Below are 10,770 nucleotides of genomic sequence, written 5' to 3' on the forward strand. Positions count from 1 at the left end.
CAATTGAAATTTCCTGTCTGAAAGGTCACAGATCTCTTTTACTCCAAGATTGGTTATTTGTGCCTCATTTAGTACATTTGGTGAGGTCTTGTTTTCCTGGATAGTCCTGGTGCTTGTGGATAGTCATTAATGTCTGAACATTAAAGAGTTTGACATTTATTCCAATCTTTAGAGTCTGGGTTTGTTTGTACCCATTCTTCTTAAGAGGGTTTCCATGAAGTCAAAGGAGATTGAGTGATAAATTACCTAAGCCAGCAATCACTGCAGCAGCCATTTCAGCCCCGGGGTATACGCTCAGCTTAGGTTTGCTGCAACTCTTGCAGACTCCTAGATACAATGCTTGGTGGACTACGGGAAAATAATGGAAATTCCCCGGGTTCCTAGGCAAAGTCTCCCACTCTCTTTCCTCTCTTTCCTAAAATCAGAAGTCAATTTCTGTACTGGACTGCCTGGAGTTGGGGGGAGTGACACAGAAACCTCTTGACCATCACAGCTGGCACTGTGTAGCATCTCATCTGAAGCCTTGCAGACCAGCAGGGTACTGGGCTTACCTAAGGCTGGTACTACTGCTTGACTGCCCCTGATGTTTGTTCAAGTCCAAGACTACTTTAGCCAGCAGGGAGCGAATTCTGCTAGAGTTAGTTCTTTCCATTAGGGCAGCAGATTCCCCCTTTTTTTTTGCCCATGCAGGAAAAAACACCTGAAATCTTGGTGTTGCCAGAGTCTTTGACTCCACTGTCAGCTTAAACCAGCAACCTTGGGTTCTTGTCCCCCGACCAAGAGGATTAAGAAAGAATGAGTGAACGAAGGCGTTTATTAAACAACAAAAGCTCTTCAGAAAAAGAGAGGGGGCTCAAAATGGGTAAGCAGGGATAGAAGTTTGTGGTTTTTAGTTTATCTTTTCTAGGGGCATTTCTTTCATTTTTGTCTCATCTGCCCCTTACTTCCTGAGAACCAACTTTTATTGCACATGTGCGTCCTTGACCAAGGTTATTCCATCTTGACTATTACCCTTAAGTACCATAGAAAAGCCCATGGGGGGGGATGAAACCACAATGCATATACTATGTTAATGATATTCTAATAAGCCAAGGTCAAGTTAGGACATTTAGTTGTTACTGCACCTGCGTTTAAGCGGCAAAAAGTCTCTTTTAGCAATATATCCTGGGTTGAGAGGGTGTTCCTAACCACATTAACAACATTTTCAGCTAGCAGTTATATAATGGGGCTGGCACAGGGAGTGTTTCTGCAGGTGCTAAGTCTCCTCCAGGCCCTCCCTCTCTGTCTTCCTAGCCAGCTTCTGACTGTCTCCTCTCTCATTGGACTTCAGAAATTGCCCTGGTGCTTTATTTTTCTGTGGCTGAGCTGGTGCCATTTTGTAAGATATAGTTCTCTGGACTCTTTCCTTTCATTCACTGAAATAGGAGTCTCTCTTGGATCTTCATTGCCTGGGGCTGGGGGAGGAGTGACCCAGACACCCCCTTGGACATCAAAGCTTTCATACATGAAAGTATTTCTTCTGTCTGTTCCATCTTCTCATGAAAGATGGGTGTGATAGGTAGGGAATCCTGAAGGACGTTCAGGTTGTCTTTGTAGAACTGAAAACTGTTTCTAAGCTATCATGAATGTTTTCAGAAGGTAATAGTTACATACCACAAAATGTTTGATGTTTCTTAGAAATTCTATTCCGTATTCAATTTTTACTTCATAATTATCTATTTTACTAAGTCCATTAGAACATATAGGTTTTTGATATCTCCCAATACTTTCTATTTTGTGATTTTTCTTTGAGTCACTAAAAAGTAAAATAGGATAATGTGTACACAAAGTACATTCATCTGATGATGCCAGGTTAGACACAGGAATATATTTATTAAAAAAAAAGTTAAGAATATTATATTGTCTATGAAAAAAAAGTAGGATACAAAGAAATATTTTTGTTTGAAAGATACTTTTATCCATACTTACATGGATTGTTTTGGCATAATTTCCTAACAAAGATGTTTATCATATTTTTGAATCTATCATAGGCTTTAAAACTATGAACTTTGATTAAACTAGCCACTGTAATCATTAAGAATAACTTTTTCCTATTGACAGAATTTGAAATTACAAGCAATGATGTGTTAGTACTGCATATCTATTAAGGTGGAAAGTATTACTCTTTGCCTCTAGCAGTCTCATATATTTCAGGATTAAACATGTTGGAAATAATTTATCTTAGTTATATTTCACAAACTTTAAGACTCATCTGGAAGTGAAGATGTCATATTTTCCATTCTGAATTTATATTATATAAATGTAGACTATTTGAAATGCTGTGTTATGTTGGGAAATAGAACTTGAAAGATTGCTGGGTTTTTTGTTTGTTTGTTTTGTTTTGTTTTGAGTCAGAGTCTCATTCCATCACCCAGGCTAGAGTGCAGTGGCACGATCACAGCCACCCCAGTGTCCACCTGCTGGGCTCCAGTGACCCTTCCACCTCAGCCTTCCGAGTAGCTGGAACTACAGGCCCGCGCTACCACACCCGGCTACTTTTAGATTTATTGTAGAGATGTCTCGCCAAATTGCCCAGGCTGGTCTCGAACTCACGGGCTTAGACAATTCACTTTGCCTCAGCCCCCCAAAGTGCTGGAATGACAGGTTGAGCCATGGAGCCCAGCCAAGATCAATGTTTTAAATTCTATTTTTGAATTAATTAATTGCTTCAGAATTCATTCCACGCTTTATTTCAAAAACTATTATGTACCCATTAATATGCTGGGTCTGAGACATAAAAAATGAATGAAGCATATTTCTGCTCTCACCAAGTGTACAGACTGGGAAGACAGAAAAAGAAAAGGTACCGTGGCGTGCATTACGTAGCACAGTAGGAGGGCATTCCGGTGCTGGCATCCTTGTCTTCAAAGGTTCCAGCATGTGATAAGGGAATGCATGTTCAGAAAATGGAAAACGGTCCACTGTGGCTGGAATATAGGATTGGGAGGAGGAAGAAAGTGAGGGGACATGAAGATACATGGAAGGAGGGAGACTAGAGGGACTGATGAAAGTCCAAATGAAAAGGCCTGGAATGCTATCCTAAGACATTTGGATTCTAACTAAAATGGGCAACATTTTCAGCATTTCACAGATTCAACTTTAAAAGTTCCTTAACATTTGGAAATTAACGACTTGGTCTTTTAGGATAAAGAATGATATGGAACAAAGAGATAGCAAGAGGAAGAAGGAAAATGAAGCCTCAATGATACAGAAGTTACCAGACTCCAAACCATCAAGGAATGCCCTTGCTTTTTTCCAGATCTTTCTTTCAAATACCCTTATTAGCCGGGCTCGGTGACTCAGCTTGTAATCCCGCACTTTGGGAGGCTGAGGTGAGTGGATTGCCTGAGCCCGCGGGTTCCAGACCCACCTGGGCAACTTGGTGAGACCTCATTTCTACAATAAATCAAAAAATCAGCCGGGCGTGGTAGTGCATGCCTGTAATCCTGGCTACTTGGAAGGCTGAGGCGGAAGGATTGCCGGAGCCCAGCAGGTCGAGGCTGCGGTGGCCGGGAGCGGCCACTGCACTCCAGTCTGGGCGACAGAGTGAGACTCCAACTCAAAACAAAACAAAAAAACCCAAATACCCTTATTGTTGCTATTGTACTTGTATTCTAAGATGACATTTTGAAAGAGCTTTTCTAAGTCTCTTGCTTATAGGAGACAATACTGGTAGTTGTGTTTTTGAGGAATTGGAGCATAAAATTGAGAACCTGACTGTTAGAGACTATGTTTTTTTTATTTTTATTTTTTAACACAACTACGGTATCTGGTATATAGTATGCTCGATATATATTAAATGATGAATAAATATGATAAGGCTAGAAAAGTAGAAGCTTTTGTTTGGTACTCAGTTTATCCCTGAAGTTATGGCAGATTTTCTCATTCTGCACATTTCAAATCATAAAATCAAATCATTGGAATGCCTGGCACATAGTAACTGCTCAATAAATATCTGTTGAATATATGGGTGAAATAAAAATCCAAGATAATCACTGAACTATTTGTTGACTACTTCCTAGGAGCATGGCACTCACATATCTTTTAAAGATGTCTAGTTGGAGGAATGTTGCAAGGTGAATGTTATGGATGGTGGATATTCTGGGAACTCAAAGGAAGGAATATTCCTTGTGGTTAGACCCGGATGAGAAGGTTTCAGGACATGGGGCTGATTTCACTAAAGTTTGAAAGATTGGTATGATTTATAAATGTGGAGAGGAATACAAGCTGAAGAACAAGGCAAATGTAGGAACTTAGTGAGATGGTTGTTTGGTGCTCATTAATTTACAGTTAATTCTGCCACATTCTCTTTCTAATCCTAGTGAATGCTTAATATACCTCTCTGTTTTTCAGGGCAGTGTTGGCCCTGTGGGACCAGTTGGACCTTCTGGAATTCCTGGCCCAATGGTATATTTCTGTTTATATCATAGATATTTCCCTTTAATTTCCCTGTGATGTCACAAAATGTCATTTTTTTTTTTTTAGGGACTTTCGGGGAATAAAGGACTACCTGGAATCAAAGGTGATAAGGTGATTTAAATATTAACATTATCATAAAAATAATTTCTTAGACATTTATCTTTTTCTTTCTTTTGAATCAGCACAATTTATAAACTATTGTGTTTTTATTTATGGGTTCTAATTTATGCTGCCAGTTATGTTAATTTTCCTCAGAAGTATGAAAAATAGGGAAATTATTGTTTTATAATTAATACCTTCTTTAATATTGCCATGCTTGTGATACATATGGATCTTTGTATGAAATTGTGCTTTCTAGGGTGAACAAGGCATTGCAGGAGAGCCAGGAGAACCAGGGTTTCCAGGAGACAAGGTACCATTAATTTCATGTAAATATGAAAAAATATACATTCCATAGAAAGGAGTGCTTCTTATTTTACTTATGTATTTTGTTAGGGTATGGTATCTCTCTGTATGGTTTAAAGTTATTGTTTGAAAGCATTTCTTTCCTCAATTTTTTAAGAATACTTTCATTAAATTGTCTAGTAGTTTGTAAATGGAGGCATATCTGCCTTATAATAGCTTTCTCTTCCCTCTATTGTCTTTTTTTTAGGGTGCTGTTGGTTTGCCAGGATCACCAGGCATGAGAGGAAAGCCAGGACCTTCAGTAGGTTTGAAGTTTTGCTTTGTTCTTTTTGTTTGATGGAGTGCATGCCATAGCATGAGTCTTGTTATTGTTGATGTTATAAAACAATAATTTCCCTATTTCTCATATCTCTGAGGATATTAAGCCTACTGGTCTTGCACTTTCTCTCTCTGGTTTTAGAGTGTAGCTAATCCCTGAAGCCTTCAGTTCACATTCTAGAGACTGTCGGGCCTGTCCCCACCCCAATCCCAGACTAAAGCCAAGTTACTAGTAGTCCTAAAAATCTTGGTTATGTTGTTCCCCTGAATGATTTATTATAGATAGCATTTAAATTAAACAATAGGCTTTTAAGCCAGAAAGTACAAACCATCTTAAATATTTGAATTTTTCCAAATATCGGTTTTATTAAGGGAATATTCTGAAGAAAAGATAGCAAGTTTTCACTCTATTGTGGGCCCAATATTCTAATTTCTTGTCTTTTTTCTAACCATTGGGCATCAAGTAGGTAAATGAAAAAGATATCTTATACCATCGTTAAAATAAAACAAAAAAATCTAAAATTACTTTAATTATGTATTAAATGACTTATTACTGAAATTATTTAAATGAAATGATTAAAACACAAGACAAAATATATCTCTGAATATTAAAGATCATAATTATTATAGCTAACACTGAGTATTTGCATAGTGCCAGGCAGTATTCTAAAGACTGTATATCTAATTTAATCCTCATAGCAATCCTATGAAGTTACAACCATTATTTTTCCTATTTTATATATAAATGTATATATACACTTATGTATATTTAACTTATATATACAAATGCATATATACATGTATATATATTTGTTTTTAGAGTATATAAATGTACTTATATGTATATTTGTTTTTAGAGTTGGGGTCTCACTATGTTGCCCATGCTGGTCTCAAACTCTGGGGCGCCAGCAGTCGTTGACCTCCCAAAGTGTGGGATTACAGGCATGAGCCACCACATCTGGGCCTATTTTATATATTAACTAAATTGAGACAGACTGTTAGATAACTTGCCCAAGGTCCCATGGTTAGTAGGTGGCCATCCAGACAAACCTAAGAAATCAGGTTATGTCAGAGCCCATGCTTTAGCCACTATGCCATACTGTTTTAATATTTTAAGATTGTTTTAGGTTTTTAATATTGATTACTACTCATGAAGGTGAAGGTGATCATAGATAGAAAAAATTAGGCATGTGATTATAACTTATTGATGTAACATTTAAAAACAAATGTGTTTTCTTGAGCTGTTTATCGTGTTTCTTCTAACTCCGCCCTCCCATCTCAGGATTGTTTATCTTTGCATCCCAGGAAGCAGTTTTGGACTTTTTGCATCCCATTCTTTGTGGCTTCTAACAGTGACCATATTTTATATACAGCTCTCAGGAATTATTTCATCCAAAGAACAATTTTTGGTATCTATTTGATAAAACGTTAGTGATGACCTTTGCTTTTACTGGTTTTTTGCCCTGTATTGATGAAATGTTAGTGGTGACCTTTGTTTTTTACTGTTTCTTTTTTTTAGCCTGGCTTTATGATATTTAACCCAGTCAGCCATGTACTCAGATTAGTAACCTTGAGCTGAATCTCAGAAACTTCAAAGTGCATCAATAGGGTCATAAGACTAGGTCATGGAGCCAACAAACAGCTTCTGTTTTTTAAGGATGGTAAACCATATAACAGGGACTGCTGATATCTGCAGTGATCAGCAGAATAGGACCGTAACTTTTTACATCTTTGTTTTTTTTATAATGTGACAATTTTCTGTACCTTTGATAATAATAAGAGGAAAAGATAAAACACAGTAGCTAAGGCCAATATTAATGAATACATGATACCAAATTCTTCTCTTATGCTTTACAATTAATTTTTTTAGGAAACTAGAGTCAAATATGCTTACGGAAGACAAACCATTTTAATATTCTTTACTCTTTGATTCAATTTATATTGATAACATGTTTATAGGAGTAAAAAAAAATCACTATTTTGAGAGACAGAGACCTGGATTCTGATCCTAGCTCTGACACTTAACCTGCCAGGCACAGTACCCTGTTTCTCATATTAAAATCAAAGTTAGACTGAATGATGCTTAAGGTTCCTTGTAGTCCTATGACTATGATATTTTTCTCTTTTGGTAATAGTTGTTATCAGTATTTCTCTAGTCTAAACTAAGGGAAAAAAATAAACTAAGGAAAAGGCAGAGAGACTATTTCACTTTAACACATTATCTTAAGACTCTTGATTTTTTTTCCCTGAAAGATATCACAATGAATGTTAATAATTTTATTTAAGGGCAAGGAACTAGAGAGGGTGAGAGTGAGCCTTTTACTTGTTTATCTAATACCTTTCTGTACTATTCTAATAAAAAAAGTTTAATGTCAGCAACAATTACTTTGATTATTTTTTGTTTTATTAAACCTTTGAAAAACATATATTCTGAGCTGTAGATAGGATAGGTACCCATGAATTGATATGAGTGAGATGGCTTTGTCTTTCATCTCTTACTTTTTAGTATCTGTTTTTATTTTTTTTTAAATTTTAGAGACAAAATCTCATGCTGACGCCTAGGCTGGAGTGAACTCTTGGGCCCTTGGACTCAAGCAGTCCTCCCAACATGGCCTCCCAAAGTGCTGGGTAAGCCACATTGCCTAGCCCTGTATCTTATTAATAGAAAAATTATAGGTATGTGACCTGGAAACCTTTCCTAGTTATGGAAGAAGATACCGGTTTGATGAAAAGTTGCTTATGTAGATTTCATTTATCATATTTTGAAACAAATAAGTTAATGCCTACCTAAAACATTTGCTTACTATCGTGGAAAATATGCCCAAATCATAAGAGCCTATTTAATACTATTTTATATGCCATACTTTTGATTTTTCTGTCATCTAAAATGTTGCTGTTATGTTACTTATATTGTTTCCACATGGCTCTGAATTGTAATATGAAGAATATTTTTCAAGATATAAGAAGTAATGTTCTGATCTGGAAAGTTTTTGCATTCTGGTAAAGGGAAGCTTTTGCTCTATAAATATTCCAGAGAGAGAAACAGACACTCAAAACTACCACTCTAAAGTTGTTAGTAAATACTCTTTCCTTGAGACAGAGAGAACAAAGGTAATTATTATGTTCTTTCCATTTTTTAACTAAAGCTTTTTGTCATTTATAGAGGTGTACTTAATATTAGCCAATTCTCTAAAATAGTGACTTGAAAACTCAGTTTTATAAAGGAAAATTGACATTCATAGGACACTTGCAACTGAAGTTTTGCAAAACAAAGAATTATTTGGAAGAACCAGTAAAATTATCATCCAACTTATGTTTCAAAATATCTGGATGTCAGTCAGCTTTTCTGAAAACAAAGCCCTATGGTGTTGCTGTTTTTTCCTGCTTGTCAATTTAACTTTATGATTAGATTTTGCCACTAGAGGGCCCCAGTGAGTGCTCCATCGCTACTATGAGAGGTACTTATTTTAAGAACTTATGCCTGGTTCCCTTATATACTGATTCTGATAGATCACAGTTTTTGTTTTTATTTGGAAAGGAAAACTTAAATGAGCCTTCACATAATATTTGATTGCCTTTCTTTAAATTTGATTGCGTCCTGTTTTATGTCCAGATGTTTCGGCACTGAGAGTGAATTCAGTGCATCTGTGAAACAGTGCTTTCATTCTTGGAAAATGGGTAATCTTATCGTATCTTGCAATCTGATGTGGTCTGAGGCCTATTTAAATGAAATTTGAACCTCATATGGAAACTCAGTATGACAGACATAATGAGTTCCACAGTTTTTCTTATGAAAATAGATGTCATTAGAGTACTGTTCACCTGTTCTGTCCTTTTGTCTCTTGAGAGCTTCGCCAGCCTTTCCCTATTTTGGACTATGCAACTGCTTCTCTCCCCTCTTACTTTCTTCTTTAACCCTGATTTCGCACCTTTAATATGAATATCCAAAATGGACTTCGGAGGTATGTAAGCTGAATCCTCCCAACTCAGTCAAAGAATCAAAACAGTCCAGGAGTTCTGAGAATCAGCCAGGAGAGAGGAGCAAGGCTGTGGAGAGGATTTGTGATTGTAAAAACTGGTTGACCTTTAATAGGTTCTTAACATGTCAGGTGCTGTGTTTAGAACGTTCCATGTTGGATCTCATTTACTCCTCCAATGACTCTTTGAGAATGTCAGTACAGTTACTTTTATTCCAGTTTTATTGATGAGAAAACTGAGGTTTATAGAGATTAAGCAACAAGAATTTCGATCCAGGTGAATCTTAAGAACGAATTCAGGCCACTTACAGTATACAAAGGGAGAAGAATTTTCAGAGACAGTTCTGGGACTGTAGTTATTTTTAAAAGCAGTTCCTCATCCAGAGTTCCCTGCCTTGAAGAGTCAAGCTTTCTTGTCTTATCTCTGGGAAACACACACAACTTTTTTGTTATTTGAACACTTAAGTCATTAATTTGTTTGTATCTCTAACACTTCAGAGTAAATATATATTTAATCTGTAAACATTTTCTGTAAACAAGTTTTACAGTAATGAAGGTTATAATTAAGTATCTGAAAAGTCATTATAACTTTGGCATAATATAATGAATCCTGTTTGCTTGCCATATACTTGTTTCCTCTTTTAATTGTATTTATCAAGTTAATGCTTATACTTTGATCTTTTTCCCCCTTTTAGGGCCAGACAGGTGACCCAGGACCCCAAGGACCATCTGGCCCTCCAGGACCAGAGGTAAAATATTGGTGGAAAGATAATAAAATAAAGATTAAAATGATGAAATTAAACTTGATTGGTAAAACATGTTTGAATATCACAGACTTAATAAAGACTCTCTTTAAAGTTTGTATCTATGTAAATAGTTTGAACTAAATTTTTTCTGGTATGTTAGGAGGTATATAACAGAGCTTCTAAGGTGTTTCTGTTTGAAAATTGCATTTACTCATTATTACCTTGATTATATCACAGTTGATTTATTTGTTCTGCACAACAGCTATAAATAGCAGGTACGTGAGGCTTGAAATCAAATTTCTAGATATAAACTTCACTGAATTATTAATGCTAGAAGCTTCCAATTATTGCTATATGCACATATCATTTAGCTCTCTCAGTATTCTATAATAAGCACAATTGTCTTTAGTTCATATATCAGCTTTGTTTGTATATTCGTCAAAATCTTGACCTTGTCTTAATGCTTGATATAGAGTAGCTTTCTTTTATAAAAGTCTACATAGAACACGAGATCCTGAGACAAAACATTTGGGTTTTTTGGAATCATATTATAAGTCAAAAATATACTACATAGAGATGAAGCTTCTGAAACTCACTCTAGTTTTAGAAATATATGCCAAAATAAATATATTTGTGTGTGTTTGTGTGTGTACATACACATGTATACAAGGGGAGACCTCCCCAAAAAGGAATTTATTAAACATTGTGAATTTATTCTTACATATTTAAACTTTAGTCACCGTCAAAGTACTCTCCAGTTAATGCAGTACACCTGTCAGGATACTTTTTCCACTGCTCAAAACAGTTTTTGAACTCGTCAATTTTGATGCCTTGTAGTGCTTCTGCCATTTTTTGTTTCACTTCAT

The 10,770-nt window shown here is 36.0% G+C and overlaps 1 protein-coding gene across 1 annotated transcript in view; it reads left to right on the top strand.

Annotated features, from left to right (window-relative positions):
- LOC103260675 (collagen alpha-1(XXIV) chain-like) overlaps positions 1 to 9,907 on the top strand; it is a gene marked incomplete at its 3' end in the record, with an annotated part of 127,962 nt that extends 118,055 nt beyond the window's left edge. The window contains exons 15-19 of the mRNA XM_008058323.2: positions 4,393 to 4,446; positions 4,525 to 4,569; positions 4,817 to 4,870; positions 5,111 to 5,164; positions 9,854 to 9,907. Of these exons, the coding sequence (XP_008056514.1) occupies positions 4,393 to 4,446; positions 4,525 to 4,569; positions 4,817 to 4,870; positions 5,111 to 5,164; positions 9,854 to 9,907 (261 nt within the window). The remainder of the gene's footprint in view (positions 1 to 4,392; positions 4,447 to 4,524; positions 4,570 to 4,816; positions 4,871 to 5,110; positions 5,165 to 9,853) is intronic.
- Positions 9,908 to 10,770: the final 863 nt, after the last annotated feature.

The sequence above is a fragment of the Carlito syrichta genome, unplaced genomic scaffold, assembly GCF_000164805.1.
Source record: "Carlito syrichta isolate Samal-C Ts95f unplaced genomic scaffold, Tarsius_syrichta-2.0.1 Scaffold303295, whole genome shotgun sequence".
Lineage (NCBI taxonomy): Eukaryota > Metazoa > Chordata > Mammalia > Primates > Tarsiidae > Carlito > Carlito syrichta.